Source organism: Symphalangus syndactylus, chromosome 2 (assembly GCF_028878055.3).
Source record: "Symphalangus syndactylus isolate Jambi chromosome 2, NHGRI_mSymSyn1-v2.1_pri, whole genome shotgun sequence".
In the NCBI taxonomy this organism is placed as follows: domain Eukaryota; kingdom Metazoa; phylum Chordata; class Mammalia; order Primates; family Hylobatidae; genus Symphalangus; species Symphalangus syndactylus.
Genome location: NC_072424.2, coordinates 117090408 through 117117671, shown reverse-complemented (window position 1 = coordinate 117117671; position 27264 = coordinate 117090408). Strand labels below are relative to the sequence as shown.

The 27264-nt window shown below is 39.5% G+C and overlaps 1 protein-coding gene across 4 annotated transcripts in view; it reads left to right on the top strand.

The window, feature by feature from the left end:
* The window catches only part of TXLNB (taxilin beta), an 82999-nt gene that overhangs the window by 41116 nt on the left and 14619 nt on the right, over positions 1-27264 (top strand). For all 4 annotated transcript variants that reach the window (XM_055265708.2, XM_055265705.2, XM_055265710.2 and 1 more), the window contains 5 exons: positions 5279-5370; positions 11559-11729; positions 19367-19561; positions 21693-21812; positions 26482-26556. In XM_055265708.2, coding sequence (XP_055121683.2) covers positions 5279-5370; positions 11559-11729; positions 19367-19561; positions 21693-21812; positions 26482-26556 — 653 coding nt within the window. The remainder of the gene's footprint in view (positions 1-5278; positions 5371-11558; positions 11730-19366; positions 19562-21692; positions 21813-26481; positions 26557-27264) is intronic.

The window sequence follows — 27264 nt, the reverse complement described above, 5'->3', positions numbered from 1 at the left end:
GAAGGAGACTAAATTTTCTGAAGGAGATAAGAAGACCAGAGGAATTCAAGGGAAAGAGGAATAAGCAGAGACAAAGCTTGACAAGTAGATTCATAGAGAAGCTAGAACCTAGACCAGACCTTGATAGGGAGGAGAGTTTACAGAAGCAGATGGGAGAGAAAAGCCTTGAGGAAAATTATTAGTACTCTCTTCTGACCAAGGTAGGGAGTGGATGGATGAATATTTTACTGTTTTTTCTAATATTTTTATTTTTGTTATTGGTAATAGTGTATACACATCATCACCATTGACCTAATGAGAACTCCAGATCCACTCTTCTACTGAGCGAGAGGCCAAAGTTGCCCTACAAATATGACAAGGCCCCTGAAAGATAAGAGATAGAAAACGTCAGCCAAAGGGAACAACATCTGACAAGAAAACACAGGCTAGGTGGTATTTTTGAAACTGATAGAGGACTTAAAACCAAATGAAACAAGCAAATGAAAGCCCTGACAATGAGTGGTGACAGTGAGGAGTAAAAGAACCTTTGTAAATTTAAAAAGTGGACCATAATAGTCTAAGATAACAAATATGCCATCCAAACAATGTTGCTTTTGTTTTGTTATCTAAATCGAGCTAAAAATGGTGAAAGCTATTTTAGTTGTGAAATGACCAAATCTTAAAGATTGAACTCAGAATCCATTTAGTCAAGCCACTAATTTTATAGACAGGGAAATTAAAGCCAGAGAGTTTGAGAGTCCACAAAAAAAAAAAAAAAAATCACTCAACTAGTTGGTGGCAGAGTCAGTTCTGGAACCCAGGTCTCCTATCCTTAGTCCAGTGTGAATTTAATAATACTTTCCTTCCTATCCCCTGCATACATGAATTTTACTTCCCTTAAAAGATATCTATAGATGCTCAGGAATTATTTATCTCATGCTTATTTTTAGAAATCATATCATAGTAAAAGAAAAACAAAACTAACAGTGAAATATGAATCTAGGTCTAACATTTGAAAGAGGGACATTCACAGTCTTTTCTGGCTTTAAGTTTCTGCCACAATTCATGGAAATCAGGAAGGTGGTTAGAAAGGTACACAAGTATGTATTCATAATCAAATTTAACCTCAAAGTTCTAAAAAAAAAATTTGGAAGAGAAAAGGCATACTTTTGTTTTTGAGAGATGGAGTCTCGCTCTGTCCCCCAGGCTGGAGTGGAATGGCCAATCTCAGCTCACTGCAACCTCTGCCTCTCAGGTTCAAGCAAGTCTCCTGCCTCAGTTTCCCAAGTAGCTGGGACTACAGACGTGGGCCACCACGCCCAGCTAATTTTTAGAATTTTTAGTAGAGACAGGGTTTTACTATATATTGGCCAGGCTGGTTCTCCTGACCTCTGGTGATCTGCCCGCCTTGACCTCCCAAAGTGCTAGGATAACAGGTGTGAGCCACCACGCCCGGCCAGAAAAGGCATAGTTTTGATCACATTAAGTCTCCATAAGTTGTCACCAAACTTAGTATAAACAATCATTACTATGCTAAAAGTTTCAGAAAAATCCTGGTCCACATTTCTGCAGCTGGCTTAGTTGCCTTTAATTTCAGGTTTTTTGTTTCTTTCTTTTTTTCTTTTTTCTTTTTTTTAGAGTCTTGCTCTGTTGCCAGGCTGGAGTGCAGTGGCACAGTCTCAGCTCACTGTAGCTTCTGCCTCCCTGGTTCAAGCAATTCTCCTGCCTCAGCCTCTCGAGTAGCTGGGATTATAGGCACATGCCACAACACCAGCTAATTTTTGTATTTTTAGTAGAGGCGGGGTTTCACCATGTTGGCCAGGATGGTCTCGATCTCCTGACCTCGTGATCTGCCCGCCTTGGCCTCCCAAAGTGCTGGAATTACAAGCATGAGCCACCGCGCCCGGCCAGTTTTTTTGTTTCTTTGATGTAAAAATAATTTCTCCATCTTCCAATAAAACTGTGCCAGTGACCACAGCCTTATGCGACAGTGCTGTGTCTGCTGCACCAGTGGTTCCACTTTCATGTAGGCTTCCTACCATGCTGAGCATTTCGCAGTGTGGTGGCTACATGCTCACATGCCTTCCTAGCTTTCATGAGGAAGAAATGAAGCTTGCTTTGGAAGGACACATTAGGGAGAAGGCAGGTGATTCCTTCCTGATAAAGCGTCCCTGAATAAAGTCAGTTTTTCCTCTTGTGTTTGACACTGTCACCAAATGACCCCATTTCCATGGAGATGTAATGATAGCCTTTTGTAGATGATGAGCAAGTCTCTGTCTACTCCCCTCCTCCATGATTACTTCATACAGCACCCTAGTCCAACAACACCAATGGAAGTTTAAAAACTGAGGTCAGTGATGTTGTAATTTATGAATTCTGCACATGCCCATCTCTAGTTTCCTGGATTTTTTTTTTTTAATTAATCTCCAGTTTTAGCGCTTTTCCTGTGAGACTTACAAATAGAAATTCTGTTTTCCTGGATTTTTTGTTGAAGGGAGGAATAATTTTTGAAGGCATATTGATGCACCTTTTTTTTTTTTTTTTGAGATGGAGTCTCACTCTGTCACCTAGGCTGGAGGTGCAGTGGCACGATCTCGGCTCACTGCAAGCTCCGCTTCCCAGGTTCACGCCATTCTCCTGTCTCAGCCTCCCGAGTAGCTGGGACTACAGGCGCCCACCACCGCGCCTGGCTAATTTTTTGTATTTTTAGTAGAGACAGAGTTTCACCGTGTTAGCCAGGAAGGTCTCGATCTCCTGACCTCGTGATCCGCCCACCTCGGCCTCCCAAAGTGCTAGGATTACAGGCGTGAGCCACCACTCCCGGCCGATGCACCCGGATGTTAACCTTCTATACAAAACAACAGACTAGAGCAGAAACAGACCTCAGTGTGTGTGAAGATTAAAAAACAAAACAAAACCAAAAAGAAACCTCTTCTCACAGTTACAGAAAATAAAACCAAAAGGGAGAAGATATTTAATGTGGGAAGAAACAAGAACCTTTGAACTCACTCATTTCTATCCCTCCCAAACAAGACATGTAATGGTTTTACATGTCAGTACACACACTGAGAGGTATCCCAGGATACATAAAACATCACAGGTGAGAGTAAGACCTGTTTTTCCTCTAGTTGGTCACAAAAAAATTGTTTTCATGACAGTGTTTATTTGATTCACATGATACGAGTTTGAGCTATAGTTGGCTTTGATTTTTTTGTTTGTTTGTTTTTTGCAGTGGAGTGCAGTGGTGCAATCTCAGCTCACTGCAATCTCCACCTCCTGGGTTCAAGCGATTCCCCTGCCTCAGCCTCCCGAGTAGCTGGGACTACAGGCGTGTATCACCATGCCTAGCTAAGTTTTTGTATTTTAGTAGAGATGGGGTTTCACCATGTTGGCCAGGATGGTCTTGATCTCCTGACCTCATGATCCGCCTGCCTCAGCCTCCCAAAGTGTTGGGATTACAGGCGTGAGCCACCGCGCCTGGCCAGCTTTGTTTTATTCTATTATTATCATCATTTACTGAGCACTTGCCATGGGCCAAACACTGTGTTGCATCCTGGGCCAAGAATGATCAACAGTACAGTCCCTTGACTTTAATAGATGACACTCTAACTTGGGACTGTAGTCTTCATGTGGGCACCTTCCCTGGACTGAAGACAAGGGTGAAGGGATGGCCTGACCAATGCAAATCCATCCCTGTCACTAGAGGGATAACCCAAAGCACATGCCTGGCAGGGGCGAGGCGTCAGTGATTATTAGCTGCAAATGCCACAGGCCATAATTGGAGAGCTGGGAGGGACCCTACTCACACCCACCTTCCCCTGTTTTAGGCTAATCTGAACTGACTCACTAGGCAAAGATAGACAAAACTAACTGTTGGGAATGAGGTCATTTTAAAAAAAAGTTTCCTTCTATTTCTATAGGTTTCTCTAGCATCAGAATTCTACATGAGAGTGGAGTGACTTAGAACAAGTAGGCTAGCCTTGGATTCAAGCCTTCGCTCTGCCAGCACTAATCATGTAACTTTGGACTTTTCTGGGCCTTAAATACTAAAATCCATAAAATTAACCTGTTAGTCTGGATGCTCTTTGAAATTCCTTCTAGACCCAAAATTCCTTGGTTCCATGTAAAGCTGCCAGGTTTAGCAAAGGAAAATACAGGATGTCTAGAAAAATTAGAATTTCAGGTAAACAACGAATCATTTTTTAGTACAAATATGCCCCATGTCCTATATTTCATCTGACAATCTTAATTTCATGACATATATGCCTCTCCAAGATGAAAGCAAGTACTCTAGCCAAGGGGAAATGTCTGTTCTTGGGGGAAAGGTTGTCAAAGTTGTTAATTTTCTTAAGCAGGTTTATATCAGGAAGTGTGGGCTTTGTTGTGTGGCTTGACCACCCTACTCTGATTAAACAGAGTGGTTTTCATAGATAGGTAGGGATGGGAAAAATGCCCCACCTTTTTATGATTATTTAACAGGGTTAATCTTTTTTTTTTTAGTGTAGCATAAACTCCAACTGGAAACAAAATGAAACTGCCAACGGATATTAAGGCCCTAGGCGGGGGAAAGGAAGGCCAGAGAAGGCTGCGTCCATTATCACAGAGACACAAAAAGACTTGTGGAAAGGCTCTCCATGTCTTCGCTTGGTTTTCTTTCTATAATGAGTTTATTCTATTTGGTAGGAAATAGGATCAGAGTTATTCCCACTCCAACGCCAGGGAATGGGTTTATGTACAAAAAAGAGAAACTTGGTTCCCCCTGAAAGAGGGAAAAGAAGTACCAAAAGAACAAAAAACACGGGAAAAAATGGGCAGGCTACTTCATCAAGCTTCTCTGCTTTTGGCTGGAATCCTAGCAACTCTGTGTTCCTGTTTCATACTAGTCGGAAATTTTGATTGGCTGTTTTGCTTCCTTTTTGCTAATTCAAGTGGGAAAACGGGTGACGTATTCTTTCAGAAAGTATTTTTGATGTATTAAATCTTTTGATTCTGAAGAATACAGAGAGGAGAAATAAGAACGGATTCGTGTGATGAAAACTGGGAGACTTCTGTTATAGCAAACATTTATTGAGAGTCTGCCATGAACCTCACACCGTACCACACATTCACAAACTTCCCAACTAACGTTCACTCTGTAAGGTAGGTGTCATCATTTCTATAGGAAAGAAAATTACATCTGATAAGATGAATGGCTTAGCCAAGGTTAGGAATAATTAGCAAGTGGTCAATCTGAGACTCCAGCCCTTATCACCTGACTGTAAATTCAACACTTATTTTTTTCATGTCTTTTTTTTTTAAGGCAAAGAAGCCAACCTGCTAATGCAAAATCTGAACAAGTTGCAAACACCTGAAGAAAAGTTTGATTTTTTATTCAAGAAGTATGCTGAATTGGTAAGATCTTGGATTAGCTTCTTTTCTCAGAACGATTAGTGAGCCCAGTGCCTCTAGCTTCAAGGAACAACAAACACCTGCCAATCTGAGAATGAATTGTAAACAGCAACATCTGAGGTCTGTGCGCTAACCCTGCAGATTATGAGACCCGCAGCTAAGGTGTGGCATTCTCTCTAGTAAAGCTAGGCAGTGGCCTTCTCCTTTATTTCTGCTTCTTAAAAAATTCTTTTGAAGGAATGCCCATCAGAATCTCTATCTGTTCCATTTGGTTATCTAAATCAGGGAATGAAAATAACCCATATCACCCAATCCCAGTGACATAGGTACCTCTCCCTGAAATGCATTGTGACCAGAATCACTAGGTTAATTCTCACATGTTAGCACCTCACTAGCTCCTTTTGATTGTGTTGGTGTCATGTTGAGAAAAAGGTAAAATAAATCTTACCATACATTAAAAGTTCATACTAATAGTAGTGAAGTTAGATGGAGCAAACAATTGAACTTATTTTTATAGAAGTTACTGAGAATAATCTTTCTTTTGTACATATATGCATTTTTAGGTATATTGACATAGTTTGGGAAACTTTATTAAAGTCATTCAGTTGCCTGAGATTTTAATATTGGACTTGGCATTTATATATGTGCATCAACTCTGTTGGATACCGGAATACTATAGGAGTGGATGAGCTGTTCTAGCAACTTTCAGCATGTACTATATGGGACATATTTAAGTTATTTATAAACAAGGAAATCTATTTTATGTCGTTGTTTAGAAGAATTGCATGAAATCATGTAGTTGCAAATAAAAAGTAGTTTGAGGCAAAACAAAAATTCTTTCATTTACTTCTTTTGGAGAAACAGTGACAGGAGAATGCAACTTTAGAGACTACATATAGCATAAAATCCCTCCAGGCAGTAAGTTGAACTGCCCCCAACAGTAGATTTACCATTGCAGCTAAGGAAGCTTAAACCTCAGGACATCTCACTTGCATGGGCCCCCTTGAGGCCCGGGGCCTAATTCTCTTTAATTTTTTATTTTGAAGAGGGCCTCCAAAACTGAATAAGCTTCAGGCCCACAAACTTTTCATCCCTGTTGATGGAGTACACTTTACTAAGTGACTTGTTTTCTTTGTTTTTCACTCTGAATCTAGTCCTGTAATCTTTCTGTCCTTCTACCTAATGTGTCCTGTTATGCTGAACTACTATGCAGTAGATCCAGAAAAATTCTGAAACTCTACATGACTGGCTGTTTGCTTACCCCTGCCAACAGTATTTTTAAATTCTTTTTTAGACACACAAACTACATCATGAAGATATATAATGCTGAATACACAAACAAAAATATCTCTAATCCCTCATGTAAAATACAAACTTTGTTTTATGCATATTCTTTTCCTGTTCTACTGTGTATGAAGGTTTTTATTATAATTACAGTCATAAGGTATATATAAGTTGATATCTGGTTTTCTTACATGACAGGCATTTTTCCATATAATATATAGTCTTCACAAATATATTTTGTAAAAGTTGTGTCATATTGCATTAAGCGGCTGTATCTACTGATTCAATAATTTGAATATATTTAAATTCCTCTCACTGTTTTGCTTTACCAAATATTTCTTCATTGAACATTATCACGTATTAGCTTTGTTCTTTTTCCTTTTTTCTGATTTTAAGAAAAATTTCCAGAAATAGGATTACTAAATTAAACAAGATGAGTGCTTTCTGGTTTTTAAACTTTATGGCCATATTGCTTTCCAAAAGAGCAGTAGAAACTCACAAAGCAAGTATCAGTGTATCAATTTTCTTGCAACTTGTATTGCACTGGCTATTAACAATTTCAATACCATAAAATAAGTTAGGTGTCAAAAATAATATTTTCTCCCCAAATCTGGCCCCCACTCTCACATTTCCATGTGATTGTCACCTATCCATCCTTGCTCTTTTTAGTATTTTCCGAGTCATTTTTCCTTTACCCCTTCAATTTACCAACTCATACCAAAGCCATTCATGTTTAGTTTCCAGTGCCATGTTCTATGCTTGAGGGGACTGGGCAGCATTCTAGGCTAATACAAGAAGTGATGTATGGTGTTACATTCCCACAACAGTACACTGGGGAAGCATCACTTTTCCAGACTTAACCGATATTTTCTCCATGAGCCAGGGTTGTTCATCCTGGTCTCAGGGAACTCCCTGTGTCTACTCATCCTCCTAGCAAAGCAGTCACCCCCAATAAACAGGAGATTGTTTTTCCAGAGACCATATTCAATTCAAGCCTTACTTGCTATACTTTGGCATTTGTATCATCTCATGTAATAAACTTTCAAACCTGAGAGATCATCCTAGAAAAAATGAATAGGAGAAAATTGACCCAAAAAACTTATTACATTTCCTTTTCAGAAAAGAAAAATTATGAGGAATTTCAATTTTTTACGTGGAGACTAAAGCCTATTTCCTTGCTCACTGATTTGGATATTAATATAGAAAACGACTGAAATATAAGTGTTCACATAGAATAAATCATCGAATTCAAAGCTGTGAATCAAACTGCCACTCTAGCTCACTCATCCTTGCAGAGTCTAAATCCTGTAATATTATCTGACATTGTATTCATTAATAAATAAAGATAAGCTCATTAATAAGTAAGGACATTTCATGACTAAATTAGGAAATGGCCTGGGAGAAATATTTTTCGCATTTAATTTCCTCAATTCTTATGTAGTTAAGACAACATCAGTAATAGGATTTTAATTTAGTACTTAGCATTAATTTTACTTTTTAACTTAGTAAAAAAAGAGAAAGAAAACGAGAAATTACGGACAGAAATTCTATATGCCTATTACAATTGTACAGAAGAACTATGCTTAAGTTAAATCACAAAGCCAGCATTTGACTGAAGCTAGGCAGTAAGAACCTAGAGGGCAGGGAACGTGTATTTTTCATTGTCTTCAATGCCAAGAATCACTTGAATATTGGCTGAATTCTTTTGTTAATAATTTAAAATTTTTTAAATATAAAGGAAAGTTCTGAAGTATTATCTGGCTTAATATTAGAAACAAAATAAGCCAAGCACAGTGGCCCATGCCTGTAATCCCAGCACTCTGGGAGGCCAAGGCAGGCGGATTCCTTGAGCTCAGGAGTTCAAGACCAGCCTAGACAATACGGCAAGAACCCATCTCTACAAAAAAATTAGCTGGGCATGGTGGCACACAACTGTTGTCCCAGCTACTCAGAAGGCTGAGGCAGGAGGCTGGCTGGAGCCAGGCATTTGAGGCTTCAATGAACTATGAATGATTGTGCCACTGCACTCCAGCCTGGGTGACTGAGCAAGATGCTGTCTCTAAAAAATTAAAATTAAAAATAAAAATAAAACATTAAATGGATAATGAGCAAGCACAAATCAATTCTCTTTTCAATTTATGAAACACCTATAGGGTGTCTTCCTCCTAACACTCAGATAAAGACACATAGTGCAGAGTTCCCTAAACAGGGACAGTTTTGTTCACCAGGTGACAATAGGCATGTCTGTCTGGAGATATTTTGGGGTCTCGCAATTGGGCAGTGCTACTGGCATATAGCAGGTAGGGGCCAGGGATGGTGTTGAGCAACTTACAAGGCATAGGACAGCCCCAACAACAAAAAATTATCTGGCCCAATATGTTACTTGTGCTGGGGTTGAGAAGCCCTGACATATGGTTTAATCTTCAGAAGGTAAAGTCTAAACCAGAATGGCAATAATAATCACAATATATAAATTTATTTTCTTTTCTTTTTTTTTTTTTTTTGAGATGGAGTCTTGCTCTTGTCGCCCAGGCTGGAGTGCAATGGCACGATCTCAACTCACTGCAACTTCCGCCTCCCAGGCTCAAGCGATTCTCCTGCCTCAGCCTCCCGAGTAGCTGGGATTACAGGCGCCCGCCCCTAGGCCCGGCTAATTTTTGTATTTTTAGTAGAAATGAGGTTTCACCATGTTGGCCAGGCTGGTCTTGACTTCCTAACTTCAGGTGATCCGCCCGCCTGGGCCTCCCAAAGTGCTAGGATTACAGGCATGAGCCACCGTGCCTGGCCTACAATATATAAATTTCAAGAAAGGACAATAGTCATTTAAAATCCAAATATATGTACAAGAAATTTCATGCCTATCTAATAACTATGGTGCAAAATGAAAGGCTCACATCTATACTATGAGCAGCTTAGCATGAGAATATTTAATAACAGATTATTTATTTTCCAAGGAAGATATCTATTTCAATCAATATTTTTAGTAATATGGATCTTGTTTTTACAATGCTAATTTCCGCTAGTAGCCAGAAATTGCACATAAGTATGAAGATAGAATATCATATATACATATCCTTAGCTTTATCTGGCAAAGGGTTTAAAATGCTTATTTTAGGGTGGCAGGAGGGAGAGAGGAAAGAAATAAAATGTGAACTGAAGAAAGTGTGACAGGTGTTCATCTTGCTCAGAAAGAACAACTGCTTTTTTATTTATTATTATTGTTTTTTGAGATGGAGTCTTGCTCTGTCGCCCAGGCTGGAGTGCAGTGGCACAATATTGACTCACTGCAACCTCTATCTCCCTGGTTCAAGCAATTCTCCTGCCTCAGCCTTCCAAGTAGCTGGGATTATAGGTGTGCACCACCACGCCTGGCTAATTTTTGTATTTTTAGTAGAGATGGGGTTTCGCCATGTTGGCCAGGATGGTCTTGATCTCCTGACCTCATGATCTGCCCGCCTCAGCATCCCAAAGTGCTGGGATTACAGGCATGAGCCGCCACACCCGGCCCCAATGGCCTTTTAAAAATGGGGAAACTGAGGCATGTGTCAGGGCTCATGTGGCATCTGTATCCATTTGCATTAGGCTCTGTGAGGCACCAGAACACCTGAGGTCCAGAAGAACCAGGGCTTTTCCTTTCCGTTCACCAACAAAGTCGTTATCAGGACTAGTACTTACCTGACTTCAGCACCATCTGGACCCTAAAGGAACTGAGGCCAGTGTAGGAAATGGCACTAGACAAAGGGCTGCTGCCTGAATGTGGCCCCAGCGATGGTCAGTCTGAGATCGACACTCCTAGAGTCCACTGATCTCTCTCTGGAGGCTTCTGAGGTTGATCCCCATACTCCCCACACCAGGTCTAGAACTCCATAATAATGTTGCCAGATGTAACAAATAAAAATACAAAGTTTACGTTTCAGATAAACAACAAATAACTTTTTGGCAAAAATATGTCTCATGCAATTTTTGGAATATATTAATACTTATGCTAAATATTATTTCTTATTTATTTGAAATTTAAATTTAACTGGGTGTCCTGCATTTTACTGACAACCCTACCCTAGAACTTAAGCATCCAAGATGGAAAGTACAGTGGTAAGTTGGTTTCATGTTCCAAGGCAGTCCTGATACAGTACTTTAGTCGTGGCTGCTGGAGGAACGTGAGAAGAGTTCATCTGGGCTCAGCAGAAACCAGCAGAATGATTTATTTGTTATAAGCATAGAGCGGGTGCGGGTGGGGAGCAGCAAGGCATGTTACAGATATTTGCTATTCATGCTGTTGAATCATGCAGTAGCTATTTCTGATGCTTTGGTGAAAACCCGTCAATGCTTAGGTAGTGGAAGGGTACTTTCTCTTCTCCTTTCCCACACACAAACAATCCACACTCAGAGCCCAAAATTATAAAGAAGAGGACTTCATCTTCTGTTCACCAGGAGGCTGCATTTCTCTTCCCTATTTTTAAAAATAGCGCTAGAAGCTTGTTTCAAGGAAGAATTAGGAAAACTAAATGCAACCCAAGCAGACAGACTGTTGATCATTGCCTCAATGCAAGGCATCGTCATGAACTCTGGCGGTTTACAGATTCTGAGACATGCCTTTCTATTTTGTCTGGCTATTCAATATTGATTAGATAGACTCAGGAAAAGTATTTCTAGACCATCCAAAAGTAGATCAAAGTTAAAAGAGACTAATAAGAATGAAAAACCTATCAACGCTGTGCTCTAAAAACTATATACCTTCAAGTACTACGAAGGTGACATTTGTGAATTTCATTTACTTCCAGAGGAAGAGATAATAGCAAAAAATGTTTCCAAACAACCACAGAGTAATCTTTAGGCTTGCTTTTTTTCTATCTACTCCAAGGAGATCCCTGCCATATTCTTTCATGTTTGTATCTCCATGTGTACAGCTGGATGAACATCGTACTGAGCAAAAGAAGTTAAAGCTCCTCCAAAAGAAACAGGTACAAATTCAAAAAGAAAAGGACCAGTTACAAGGTGAACACAGCAGAGCTATCCTCGCCCGAAGCAAATTGGAGAGTCTGTGCCGGGAGCTGCAGAGACACAACAAGACTCTGAAGGTATGTCCCCACGGCTCAGAATAGCATACTTTCTTGAATGGGGCACAGAGACAGGCCTCTGCTACTCATGGCAAGAGTGTGAATTTTAGAATCAGAGAGGCTTGGGTTCAAATACTGCCTCTGCCCCTTGCTTGCTTGTGACCTTAAACAATTTTACCTCCTTGAGCTACTTTCTCCATCCGTAAAATGGAGATTAGACCAGCTTCACTGTGTGGCTGGGAAAAATTTAGATGAAGTTGAATATGTAAGGTACCCGCACAGTACCTGACACGGTGCAGGCCCTTAATAAAATGCATACCATTCCCTTTACCTTTCTATTATGTTGAGTTTGTTTATAAGATGGGCCTTAGTTCTTTTTAAAAAATACATTTGTAAAGACTCAGCATTTTTGGTGTTATAATGAATTCTGCATGACATGAGATAAATGGACACACACCAAATTGACACAATGAAGTGAGATTGAGAACCAAAATGTCAATAGTCATCTGAAAAAAAAGAAGCTATTGGAGAAAGCACTGAAGCTCTTCAGGTTTAATTATTCAATCTAAAAATAACAGACTGATCACTTCATTTGGTCTGCATGGGTTTCATTAATTACAGCGTAAGCCCTAGCAGTGTGGTTAATTTGATTACACAGAGACACTAGCTCCATTCAATATAGCAAGATGCAGAGCTCTCCAAGATGATACTGTGTGCATCCCCGATCCCCTTTCCAGTGGAAGATCCTAAAGCTTTTGACAAATAATAATTAATTAGACACCAGTGTTCCTGTGAGGTAGTTATTATTATAAGCATTTAAAAGGAGATACTTCAAGAAACAGAGTACATGAAAATCATTGTTGAATTCGTACAATTTAGTTAGGAAGAAAAATAGAAGAGAATCATGGTTCCTCATCTTCCAAATTGTTTTTTGATATTTGGGAAATGGAGAACCAGTGTGATGACGTCAAAGTCTCAAATGGCAAGTTTTAGGAGATGGGCTACTGGCATCTTGTCAACAATGGTACTGAAGACAGACACCTGGGCTGAATGGGGGCCTGAGGATGGAAGCATCGTCCTCAACTCAAGATTTGGATTCAAAGGATGCATAAATCTCTGGTGTGCCTACATAAATCCACTGTCTCTCAGTAATGTTACACAGTAAGGAGATAAAAATTAAATCAGATAGGGTGGGATCATTTCTCAACAAAGAGATACAAAGAGTAGAATGATATAGCATGGTCTTCTTGGGTAGTATTGAAAGACAGAATGTTCAGCTGGTCACAGTGGGTCACATCTGTAATCCTAGCATTTTGGAAGGCCAAGGCAGGAGGATCACTTGAGCTTGGGAATTCGAGACCAGCCTGGGCAACATTTATGATAGCGAGACGTTGTCTCCACCAAAAATCAAGAAAATTAGCTGAGTGTGGCACGATCCTGCAGTGCCAGCTACTTGGGAGGCTGAAGCAGGAGGATCATTTGAGCCCAGAAGTTAGAGCCTGCAGTAAGTTATGACTGCACCACTACACTCCAACCTGAGTGACAGAGCAATGTCTTAGAAAAAAGAGAGAGAGAGATCTTATTAATACCATCCAACTGGCTAGAGACCCTCCTCCACCAAAAAAACAAAGACAGAATGATCAAAGTAGCAGGAGACCCTGTAAGTGTGCCCATATGCCCTCAGTAATGGCTTCTCATTATGAACAATGACATTAAGTATCATTATTATGCCAGAAGTTATGCTAAGTGCTTTACATACATTATTTCATTTAATCTTCATGATAACCCAGTGAAGGTTAATATCTCCACTTTATTGATGAAGAAACTGACACTCAGCAATCCAAATCGGTTGTCCAAGATCAAGCATATTTTAAATGTCAAAATCAGAATTCAAATTCAAAATATTTTCAAATTTTCTAATTTTTTCTTCGACCCAGGGATTATTTAGAAGTATTATTTAACTTTTATAGCCTATCATACATGGTCTATCTTGATACCATATGTACTTCGAAACAATGTTTTTCAGATGTTGGGTGTAGCGTTCTATAAGTAACAATTAGCTTTAAATCATTTATGTCTTCTTTGAATTTTTTTATCTATCAATTGCTGAGAAATGAGAGTTAAAAATCTCCTCATATAATTGTGGAATTGTCTGCTTATTTTAATTATGTCAATTTCTGCTTTATGTACTTTGAAGCATTAATATTAGGCATATATACATTTATGATTATTATGTCTTCTTGATGAATTGGTGATTTTACCTTTATGAAATGTCCCTTAGTAATCTTTTTTTTTTTTTTTTTTTTTGTGAGATAGAGTCTCACTCTGTCGCCCAGGCTGGAGTGTGGTGGTGCAATCTCGGCTCACTGCAACCTCCGCCTCCCGGGTTCAAGCAATTCTCTGCCTTAGCCTCCCGAGTAGCTGGAATTACAGGCACCCGCCACCATGCCTGGCTAGTTTTTGTATTTTCAGTAGAGATGGGGTTTCACCATCTTGTCCAGGCTGGCCTTGAACTCCTGACCTTGTGATCTGCCTGCCTTGGCCTCCCAAAGTGTTGGGATTACAGGTGTGAGCCACCACGCCTGACCAGTAATAATCTTTGTCTGGATGTCTACCTTATCTGATACCAATTTAGCCACTCTAGTTTTCTTACTCTTACTGTTTGCCTGGTGTATCTCTTTTCATCCATTCACTTTCAGCCTGGGTCTTTATATTTAAAGCACATCCTTTCAAAACAGCATATAGCTAGATCTTACTTCTTTTCATTCCTACAGTATCTGCCCTTTAATTGCAGTACTAATCCGTTAACATATAATGTACTTATTGATGTGGTTTGATATATGTCTACCATTTTATTATTTGTTTATGATTTGTCACCTCTACCTTATCTTGTTCTTTTCCTGCCTTCCTTTGGATTATTTGAATATTTAAAAATTACATTTTATCTCTTGTATTTTTAAATTATGACACTACACATTATCTTTAGTAGTTGCTCTGTGATTACAATATACATTCTTAATTTTTCATAGTCTTCCTGGAGTTAATGTTGAATTACTTCACATAACATGTAGTAACACTGCAACTAAATAGATCAATTTACTCTCTCAGGCTTTAAGCTATCATCATATGTATTATATTTATATACTTTTGTAAAGCCAATGAGACATTGTTATAATTTTTACTTTAAACAATAATATGTATTTCTTCTTAAATTAAAGGCAAAACTATATCCCTTTTATCTACCCAGATGTTTACCATTCCTGATACTTCTTATTCATTCTGTAGCTTCACATTTCTGTCTGATGTCATTTCCCTCAGCCTAAAGTACTTCTTTTAGTATTTTTTATAGTACAAATCTGCTGGTAATCAATTCTCTTAGTTGTCTTTTATCTTTAAAACATCTTTATTTTTTAAAAAAAAATTGAAGGCTAAATTCATTGGATATAGAATTCTGCACTGAGAGAACCTATTCGTGGGTTTTTTCCTTTTAGCCTTAAATAAATATGCCACTATACTGGCTTTTAAAATTTCTCATGAAAATCAACAATCATTCGAATTATTGTTCCCCCGTATGTGGTATGTCCTTTTTCTCTGCCCTTTTCAAGGTCTTTGTATTGATCTTTGGTTTTCAGAACTTTTACTGCTTTATGGCCAGGAGTGGTTTTTTTCATATGTATCCTACTTGGTATTTGCTAAGCTTTTTTGTGTCTGTAATTATATGTTTTTTACCAAATTTGAATTTTTTTCAGCCCTTATTTCTTCAAATAGTTTTTCTGCTGCACTTTCTCTCCATCTTCTTTCCTTCTAAGATTCTAACTCTATGTGGGTTAGACCTTTTGATATTGTCCCACAGGTTAAGTCAATCTTCACATTCTTCACCAATACTTTTTCTCTTTTATTTTTAGATTGTCTTATTTTGATTGGTCTATCTTCACATTCAGTGATTCTCTTCTCTCTCATTTTCATTCTGCTCTAAACCCATCCAGTGATGTTTACATTTCAGATTTTGCAATTTTTAATTTCAGAATTTCCATTTGGTTCTTTTTTTACACATAATCTCTCACCTGAGATTTTCTACCTTTTCATTCATTGAGATAATATTTTCCTTTACATCATTAACCATAGTTATAATACCTGTTTTAAAATATTTGTCTGCTAATTCCACATTTGCAGCATTGTATAACAGGCCTCCTCTAATTGTCTTTTCTTTTGAGAATAGGCCACATTTTCTTGGTTCTCCATATGTCAAGCCATTGTCTATTGGATCCTGGATGCTGTGACTATTATGTTGTGGAGAATCTGGATTCTACTATATGCTGAATACTTTTTATTTTTTTAAGCAGACAATTAATTTGGTTAGATTCAAACCATAAACTTTGTCTCTTGTTGAACAGCAGCTGAAATCTCAGTTCAGTTCTTTTTTACTTAGCTAGACTGCTTTGCACATGTGTGGCTCAAGGCCAATCAGATTTGTGTAAAGTTTATTCACAGGATCTGGGCTCTATGTCTCTGACTCTCTTTTTTGGGGTGATCTTCCCCTCACTGTTGAGGGACTATAGTTGTCCAGAACTCTGTATTCTTATTCTTCCAATATGAAAGATGGTATGTTTTATATGAGAATTTTACCCACCTCATACTCCTGCCAACTGCAGATTTCCCTCAAGCTAAAAGCTATAAAAAATAGGAAACTCATGTACAAGTGCCAACTTCCCTCTAGAGTCTGTCTGATTTTGTTTACTCCCTAGTGTCATCATTGTTTCTTGCATTTCATCCAAAGTTTATAGTTGTTATTTGCAAAAGGGTCAACTTGATATGAGCTTCCTTGGCCATACTAGTGAAACAGCTTAAGTGTACCTAAATCTAAAATCCATGTGCTAGGAGCTTGGGAAGATATAGAAAGACAATGTATAACTAGGTATTTCCACCATCACAAATTTTAGCTTTTACTTTTCTTTATTAAAACCACTTCTTTAATGAGTCAAACACACACACACAGAACCTCACAATTTAGGATAACTTAAGAAAGGACTGATGAAAGTCTGAGACATGGGTTTGTTTCAAGAAAATGATACATATATTCGAAGTGATAAATCTGAGCCTCAAACTATGCTGAAAAAGAACTGCCTAGTAAGAGAGGCGTAAGTGTCTCAGGGAGTACGATTTTCCTAAAGAAATGAGAAGCATTTGTTGTCAGAATATCACAGAATTTTAATGTGGAAAAGACTGTAGGAATGATCTAGTCCAAGCTACTCACATGTCTGTACATAAATTAATAATTCATTGATTCATTAAATAAACATTTACTGAATACCTATGGATTATGTGCCAGGCACAGCACCAATTGTAAGATGCACAATGATGCTTGCAAGGTTTTTTTCTTTGTTATCTCAGACTTCGTCCCTCAATTTTATTGACATTATTTTGACTTTGAATAATGTATTTGATAAAGAAAAGATAATTTTATCTCAGACACTGTCCAAATGATTGAAAATCCTTTAACAATGGACTCAAATTTTGTAAGATTTTGCTAGATTTCTTTTGGTCTCATTGAAAAACAATATAGGCCAGACACAGTGGCTTAACGCCCATAATCCCAGAACTTTGGGAGGCCAAGGTGGGCAGATTATCTGAGGTTGGGAGTTTGAGACCAGCCTCACCAACATGGTGAAACCCCATCTCTACTAAAAATAAAAAAATTAGCTGGGCTTGGTGATGCGTGCCTGTAATCCCAGCTACTCAGGGGGCTGAGGCAGGAGCATCACTTGAACTCGGGTGGTGGAGGTTGCAGTGAGCCGAGATTGTGCCACTGCACTCCAGCCTGGGCGACAGAGTGAGACTTCATCTCAAAAAAAAAAAAAAAAAAAAAAATATATATATATATATATATATATATATAAATGCAAGATTACATCTTTTGGGGCCAGGATTGGGGGTTATGATTGTTTGTTTGACATTTATTTAGTGCCAATCCTAACATCTGTACCTTCTTTCTATAGCCAGTTCCCAATTTTAAAAAAAAAAACAAAAAACAACTCAGACTTGCATGGGGTGGTTCATTTATTCATTCATGGAATATTTGTAAATACAAATGGAATTCAAATCATGGTCTGTAGTTCTGATTCCAAACTTGCTGACTTCTAAGCTAATCAGGACCAACGAGGAAACAATCGCAATCACACATATATTTAGTTGCTCCTAACTGGTAGCCATAATCATTTTTAGCGAAACACATATAGTGTTAGTATACAAAGTTCAGGGAAATAACATCTCGGATAGTTTGTTTCTTCAGTTTAGGAAGTACAGAGATCTTCAATACTCCTGAGAAGTTGTTGCTTAATAAAGGTTTATAACATGAATAAACTATGATTCTGACATCAGGAGTCACATTAGAGTTAGGAAATGTGTCGTTACTGTAGAGGAAAGAAGAAACCTAATGATAAAATATTTTCAGAGCATATATTTTCAGCATCAGTTTTTATTTGGGTCACATTATTCTGTTATGATAAAGGTCTGTACAATTACTTCTGTTAAAAATTATTTCTTTTAAAAAATCTTGTTACATAATTTGAACTTGGTAGGCAATCAAATGCAGTATAATTTTACTTGCCAACAACGAAGCAAGCTTTCATATTAACAATTAATCAGAACTGAAAGGAATCCTAAAATGTCTGTATCATTTGTCAGCCACGTAAATGTCTCTATCTTTGGTAGGATGTAGCAAGATTAAACTCTTTTATTCAAAAAGAATAAGAATAACAATCACAAAGCAATTCTCAATATAGATATGGAGGAAATTGGAGCTCATTGTTAGTGGCTAGCAATGAATGGAGAGTTTTGATTTAGGAGAAAAGAGAACAGAAATGATATAAAAGTTAATTTGCAATTCTTCAATGCAAAGCGGAAGAAGGAAAATTAGACGTTTCACTTTGGAGTTAAAGAAGATTTGAAACTTAATATTGCTTTCAGATTCAAAATTTACATTGAACATTTTAATTACCCTATGTGACACATTTAATGATTGTTCTTTAAAAAACAAAATAATATCCAGCATATTTGGAAAGATTCCCTTTTATATTCTTGAATGGCTATAATTGAGCTATGCTATCTTAGTTTCCTTTTTTAAAGCTTTTTGATGAAAGTTTTTTCTCAGGAAGAGAAATTTTTATTGTGATCACTCATATTTACAAAACTTGGTAATATAATTATGTGGTTAATATCCATGGTTTCTATAGAGAAATATAAGATCTATTGTTCTCCCTTTACCAAACCAGAGAAACACATGATCTGTCTCATCTATCAGTAAACTCAAGGGGCCTTTTTTTCAGGCCACAGCCAAGAGATCGAAATCGTGTGGCTGTGTGTTTGTTAGAAATCGCTGCAGTTCATTCACTCAGCAAGAGACCCGTCATCTTTAAAACAAGTCTATTCATCACTGACTACAAATTCAAGGCCTTCACAGCACCTGTTCTGAGTAATTATGTACTCACAGCTGAAACCTTTACTCATACATTTATTTTGGGGCTGAGCAGCTTTAGCTCTAGAGAACTGAGAAAAAACATCCCATCTACTCTGCACACTAATCTCCTTTAGGTGACCTAATCCTGAGTTCTATAAACCTGGGGTGCATTTAAACAAAATGTTTTGCTTTTTATCCGCAGGAAGAGGCGCTTCAGCGGGCACGTGAGGAAGAAGAGAAAAGGAAAGAAATCACAAGCCATTTCCAGAGTACCCTCACGGACATCCAGGGCCAGATCGAGCAGCAGAGTGAGCGAAATATGAAGCTCTGTCAGGAGAACACAGAGCTTGCAGAAAAGCTGAAAAGTATCATCGATCAGTATGAGCTTAGAGAGGAGGTGAGAACCACATCAAACAACTTAGAACAGTACATAGATCCGGATCTGTGTGCTAAAGGTGGGAACTTGGTTAATAAGACAGTTACGGCCAGCCCTCTCAACTGATTAATGTTCAGGATTGGATTTCCTTGACTAGCCAAAATGAAGACAGATGGTCTTACAAAATACCTGACTGAAAGTTATATGGGATTTCTTCAAAACTGGCATCACTGCAAAGTAAAGGCAATAAATAGAAAGTGATAGGCTGTGGGCACAGTTTTCCTTGAAAATAATATTTCTCAGCCTTTTAAAAATCCTCTCTGTGTAGCCAAAAATAATTCACGCACTCTCTCTTAAGAATTGCCATGTCATCTAAATTAAGAGTCTGTATTCTGGCTGGGCGCAGTGGCTCACACCTGTAATCCCAGCACTTTGGGAGGCCGAGGCAGGCGGATCAAGAGGTCAGGACTTCGAGAACAGCCTGGCCAACATAGTGAAACCCCGTCTCTACTAAAAATGCAAAAAAAATTAGCCAGGTGTGGTGATGGGCGCCTGTAATCCCAGCTACTAGAGAGGCTGAGGCAGGAGAATCTCTTGAACCCAGGAGGCGGAGGTTGCAGTGAGCTGAGATCACACCACTGCACTCTAGCCCAGGCAACAGTGTGAGACTCCGTCTCAAAAAAAAAAAAAAAAAGAGTCTGTATTCTATGTACCCTACCAGGCCAATAATAGTATTAATAATGTAATCATTGTAATAATAATGATATCATTTATTAAGTGCTTAGTTTGTATCAGGCAATGTGCTAAGTGCTGTACTTTACATACCATATGGCATTTAATTGTCTCAACAATCTTATGCACTAGATAATAATATATTATCCATATCTTATAGATGAGAAGCAGAAGCTACGAGATTAAACCACTTACCCACAGTCACAAGAGGCAAAAGCCTTTTACTTTGAATAGGTTATATTAGGGGGATGATCAAGGTCTTTTGTTATCCCCTTATATTTTAATATTTAATGTATTTTTAAGATTCCAGACACCCTCTCAGGATTTTGATACATCATATTCCTTTCCCTATCCCACCCAAATTTTAAATCTCTGCTTTAAAATGTAACATAACATAGTCAAAGCGGTTCTGTTGGCAACATGCTAAGATTTTATCAAGCACAAAACTGAGCCAACAGCATATGGTCGCAGTGGTTAGGTAAATCAAGAAACTCCTCACAGTAAGCCAAAATGCCATGCTACCATTTTATCTTGTCACGAGGATCAATCCTGCTCCAGAATGGAGGTTCAGACTAAAGAAGAAAGGAAGGAGTGAAAGGAAAATGTCCATACTTTTCAGAGAGATCTCAGATGGGAATGGGCTGCTATACTAGTTGTATATTCCTGGGACTGGTTCTAAGTAAAGCCCAAGGGTAGAATTCCATATTCTGTTTCTGATGGGACCTCCCAGTGACCAGGAAGTTATCCATCCTGAGGTAGAGTTGGAAGTTTCTCTTCACCAAACTAGTCCAGAGGTCAAAAGGTGTGGCGAGGTCTGCACATCTGCAAATCAATTTCTCTATGACCCTTGGCCTTGTCATCCCCACCAGAGCAACAGAGTAGAATTCAGGGGGGCTCAGGCCTCACTCCCAGACCTCGGACCACATGCTGGCACCCCAAGGCTTTCTCACAACACCAGAGGCAAGAATGCGGAGAATTCATCATGATACATTGCACAAATGTTGCGATTAAAAGTGGTTTTATATTCACAGAAAGAGCCAAAATACCAAATGATACAACTGCAGCCCCTGTATATTGTATACTGATACATCATTGTCTGTGCTGTCTAGCATAAATAGCATCATATCTAATAGTTACCAAATGTAGAAAAATATTGTATGGATCTTTTGGCGTTGACACTGCTGAACTCTGGTGCCTCTACCTTTTATAGCTACCTTTGTGTGTGTGGTGCAAAGTTGGGGGGAGGGGTTCACCAATTTACAGCTTTAGTATAAAGCTGTAAGTGATGCCAATGCATTTATCCCTCTCTTTTTAAAAATTTTAAAACCTGGGGAATGTGTATTAATGTGAATTATTTTACTCTGCATTTTTAAGCACCAATAATAAACCAAGCTTTCTATGTATACTTTATTTTTCTTAGCATCTGGACAAAATATTTAAACACAGAGAACTGCAGCAGAAGCTGGTGGATGCAAAGCTTGAGCAGGCCCAAGAAATGATGAAGGAAGCAGAGGAGCGACACAAACGAGAAAAGGAATATGTACTTATTATTTTAGTCATTGTGCATATCTGGTCTACCTCAGTGTCAGAGATACTCTGAGCAAGTTGTTTTGTATTTATTTATTTGAGACAGAGTCTCGCTCTGTCATTCAGGCTGAAATGCAGTGGTGTGATATCGGCTCACTGCAACCTCGGCCTCCAGGATTCCAGCGATTCTCCTGCCTCCCGAGTAGCTGGGATTACAGGTGCCCACCACCACGCCAGGCTACTTTTTTTGTATTTTTAGTAGAGACGGGATTTCACCATGTTGGCCAGGCTGGTCTTGAACTCCTGACCTCAGGTGATCCGCTTTCCTCGGCCTCCCAAAGTGCTGGGATTACAGGCGTGAGCCATTGCGCCCGGCCGAAAGTTGTTTTTATAATGGTCAAAGAGCACTAGACTGATGGAGAAAGAGCCCCAGCTTCTATGGAGAACTAAATTAGCCAGCCCAGCCTGAGGCACTGTATCTACATTACTTTCTACATAAAATAGTTATTCATCCATTCCACACATATTTTTCAAGGGCCTGTTATCTACTAAGCACCGTGTTAGGTGTTGGGACATAGCCGTGAACAAGACAGACAAGGGGCATCTCCCACTATGGAGATTAGAGTCTAACTGGAAAGAGACAGGCAATAGACAAGCAAACAAGGGAGGGTCATTTCAGACAATAATCACCACTACTAAGGAAGTAAGGAGAAACTGAGAAGGGGCCAATGGGGACGTACTTTAGATTGAGTGACCAGGAAGGCCTCCTGGAGGGGAGAATGCTTGAGCTAAGCCTTGCCCGATGAGGAGCTGCCACTTGGAGCATCGTCTCCAGCATCTGCAGCAGCAACAAACGCCCTAATGCTGGAACCAGTTTGGTGTGCTCCAGAAACAGGAAAAGGTCAGGGAAGCAAAAGCATGGGGGAGAGGTTCAAAATGAAGTAGGAGAGGTAAGCAGGGGCCAAACTGTGTAGCTTTGTAGGGCTTAAAAGTCATTTGGATTTCATTCTAAATACAATGGGAAAGTACTGGGTGCTTCTGCAAAGGAAATGATGGCATGATCTGCTCTGCATCTGCTAAGATTAATTTGGCTCCTGGATGGAAAATAGACTGCAGAGGGACGAAAGAGCAAGAAGACAGTTAGGAGGCCACTATAGCAATCAGACGAAATATGACGATGACTTGGTTTAGGGATATGGCAGCAGAAAAGAGGGGTGGAGATGGATGAAAGTTGTTTTCAATGTGAAATCAACAGGCAGTGCTACAGACCTGAAGCTGGTGACAAAGAGAAAAGGAAAAAGTCAAGGATGACTCCTAAGTTTTGGGCTGAGGAAACTGAGTGGCAGTGTTTATTGATATCTCATTAACCCCAAGCACTCCCCAAAAAGCTGTAGGGTCATTCTACAGATGAGAGAATTGAGGCTCCAAGAAGATACACAACTTGTTAAGGTCGCACACTGCTGACTGAGCAAGATGTGTTTTGATCTTATGTGCATCTGTTCCCAAAGCCCACACTCTCTGTGATGGTGCATCACACCCAGACGTGTGTTTCAGAGTTATAAGTTGACGCATATATCTGTTGCTGGGGTAAGAGAGAAGTAAAACATGGTCCATGGACCAATTATTCAAATTTGGCCATTTCACATTTTGATCTTGAGCTTTTCATTTACTTAAAATCAGACCAGAATCAATTCAATTGATTAGAATAGTAATTTTAAAATAATTTTTCAAACATGGCAACAAAAAGACAAATTTTGGGCAACATAATCTGGTGGACATTGGATAATTTCAAATCAGAAGTCCATGTTCTCTTAAGAAAAAGATTAATTTATGAAATCCATCTACAACCTAGCTCTGAAAGCAAGAAATAAAACATTCAATTATTTATTCACAATCCAAGAGAACAGAAATTCCACCATTGGTGTAATTACCCTCTTGGGTAAAATATGCTTCCCACAGGATATCGATACTTTGCTATATAAGACGAGACATGAAAGAGAAAGAACTAGACAAAGATGCACATGAGAGACATTGGAGAGCAGGTTTGAGACGACCCAGCCTTAGCAGGAAACTAGCACCTGTTTTGGTTCAGCAAAACAGATTTGAGTCAAAGAGAGGGAGCTCATCTCAATTCTTAGAAGCTAGCCACTTACCTACCTGGGTTGCAGCTCGGACACCTGCTTTTGGAAGCAATGAGATATCAGGTCACTCAGGCAGAATAGGCAGCCACCAGCCTCCCTCGAGGTTGGGGGTCACCAATCACAACAAAGCTGCATAGCCAGCTCACAATAAGCAGGCACAGTGCCACCACTCCCCTCAGATGGCCAGAGGGGACACTGTAGGGCTTCTAATCCACAGCTGCCCCAGTCCTCTCATAGGACCAGTTGGTTGCACTTCTATGAGAATCAATCTTCATTGCACCCTAGGAGGCATAGAGGAACAAATGCAACCCATTTTACAAATGGAGAGGTTGGGTCATGGGAAAAAGACAAACTTACATGAGGAAAAAGAAGCTTTCCAGTTTTAAAAAATAATGATTTTATTGTTAGTTTTTTTCGTTCTGATTATATAAGTAATACATAGACCTCGTGGACTTTTTTTACAATAGGGATAAACTAAAAGTAGGAAATTTTAATCAGCTTATCTTCAAATACAAGAGAAACTTCTTAATTGATAGCCTCCAGACTGACTAGCCAGATTGATCTCTATGTTCACTATTCTCTCTGTAAAACGCACTGACCGATGCCCACAGTATGCTGACTCGCAAGTGTACCAAGCCACTCTCTGGAAGGGCTACAAAATTTGCCCCAGTTTAGTAAGGTGGAGCTTACCAAGAATCAGCTCTTTGCACAAACCTTTTCTTTCCAATTGCACTTGCTTTTGTGTAAATCAACAGGATGTTACATAAACTGATGAAATATAAGTATGAAAACAAAAAACTGTGCAAATTATGCTTAGTGCTTTGAAAGACTAAATGCAAGCAAATGGCAAAAAACAACTGTCAAACTAGATATGAGTAGGTATAAAAGACTGGGGGGAAGTGGAAAACTCTAGAGAATTATCCAGACAAGCTGCTTCATAAGTATTTTTAGGTTCTAGCACTATTGCTAAACACACACACACACAAGCCTAACAACCTGGAAATCTTATATGGCACACTATGGATGTGATTTTTAAAAATAATAACAAAAACCAAACAAAAAACCCTCTGAACTCTAATCAGAAGATCCATACCCAAAACAAAGACCACAGCCCTACCTCAAAATTGATAAATAGACATTCATCTTAAGTTAAAATTGCAAGCTTATATATGAATGTGTCATTGTATGCCCAAATCACCTTTCCAATTTAACCCATCAGCTCTCAGGGGCCAGCATTTAGACCAATAGGTCAAACTTCTAACCCATATTTCTCAACATGTAATCCACAGGCCACCGATATCCAGACCATTCTGGGTATTTTCTTTAAGCACAGAATTCAGTCACACTCTGTACTTCCTAAATCGTATTATCTGAGAGGCATCTGCATTTTAATATGTTCCATAGGAGATTCTGATGCATGTTAGAAGCTCTGTGTCAGGAATCAGGGACAAAGACCAAGGATATACGTATTTCTTATTGTATCACATGTGCTACGGTGGAGAACAGTCTAGGAGAATGACTCTGGGTGTACTATAAAGAAACAGTTGTTGGCTGGGCACAGTGGCTCACGCCTATGATCCCAGCACTTTGGGAGGCTGAGGAGGGCAGATCACGAGGTCAGGAGTTGGAGGCCAGCCTGGCCAACATGGCAAAACCCCGTCTCTACTAAAAATATAAAAATTAGCTGGGCATGGTGGCAGGTGTCTGTAATTCCAGCTACTGAGAAGGCTGAGGCAGGAGAATTGGTTGAACCCAGGAGGCAGAGGTTGCAGGGAGCTGAGGTCACACCACTGCATTCCAGCCTGGGCGACAGAAGAGAAACTCCGTCTCAAAGAAAAAAGAAAAGAAATAGTTGCTGACAAAAGTGCACCAAGTGGGGATGTTCTGGAGAGGTTCCAGCAGAGGCTGAATGATTGTTGGCCAGGATTGCTAGAGAAGGTTCCAGAATGTGGTGGGAAGTTGAAATTTTTTGTGATTCATACTTGAGCTGGAGACTTTTTTTTTTCATTAAAACCACTAGTTTATAGTTGAGAATCCAACTTTTTTAGACCAATTATTTTCCTAGCTTTCTTTTTCTTTTTCTTCCGTTTTTTTTTAGAAATGGAGTCTCACTCTGCTGCCCAGGCTAGAGTGCAGCAGTGCCATCATAGCTCATTGCAACCTGGGATTCCTGGGCTCAAGTGATCCTCCTGCCTCAGCCTCTCGAGTTGCTGGGACTGCGGGCATGCACCACCACCCCTGACTAATTTTTGTATTTTTGTATTTTTTTTCAGTGACAAGGTCTCCCTATGTAGCCCAGGCTGTTCTCAAACTCCTGGCCTCCAGCAATCCTCCCAGCTCAGCCACCCAAAGTGCTGGGATTATAGGCATGAGTCACCATGCTGGGCCTGGTTTTTTAAGCTTTCTTAGATTCTTTTCAAAGTTCCAAAAACTTACTTAAGGAGGTTAATGAGCAGGTTAAGTTTTGTAGACAAATTACAGCCAAATAGTAATCTAAAAGGCAAATCTGACCATCTTTCCACACACCCTCTCTTCTCATAGTTGCTGAACCAGGCGGCAGAGTGGAAACTTCAGGCGAAAGTGCTGAAGGAGCAAGAGACAGTCCTGCAGGCTCAGGTGAGGCCAGGCGGACGAGGTATGGGGGCGCTGTCCTCACTGTCCCCAGATAAAAAGGCTGAGGCCAAAGGTGGGCAGCAGAAGTCCTCCTATGTGGCAGGGGATTGGGGGATGGAGTTGCAAATGAAGAACAACTTCACATTTATTCGTATTTTTAAGTAAAAATAAAAGCACAGTATTATATCTATGAAAAAGAAATGTTCTGCGCCAGCAACATCCCGTCAAAGGTTTGTTGACAGGCAATGGGTGACAGTACAATGGTCAACAGAGTCAGCCAATGTCCAGGTTCCTATCTAGGGCTTCTTATTTCCACTGTGTTTCCCCTCTCATTGCCCTGTTAAGAAGAAAACGTAAACTGCTCAGATGCACCATCTATGACTGGCTATTCTTAAAATGTCCTCATGTTTTGATATTATTTATCATAAAAAGAAAATGAGGCCGGGCACGGTGGTTCATGCCTGTAACGTCAGCACTTTGGGAGGCCCAGGTGGGCGGATCACCTGAGGTCAGGAGTTTGAGACCAGCCTGGCCAACATGGTGAAACCCCATCTCTATTAAAAAAATACAAACATTAGCCAGGCGTGGTAGCATGTGCCTGTAATCCCAGCCACCCAGGAGGCTGAGGCAGAAGAATCACTGGAACTCAAGAGGCAGAGGCTGCAGTGAGCCGAGATCACACCACTACACTCCAGCCTGGGCGACAGAGTG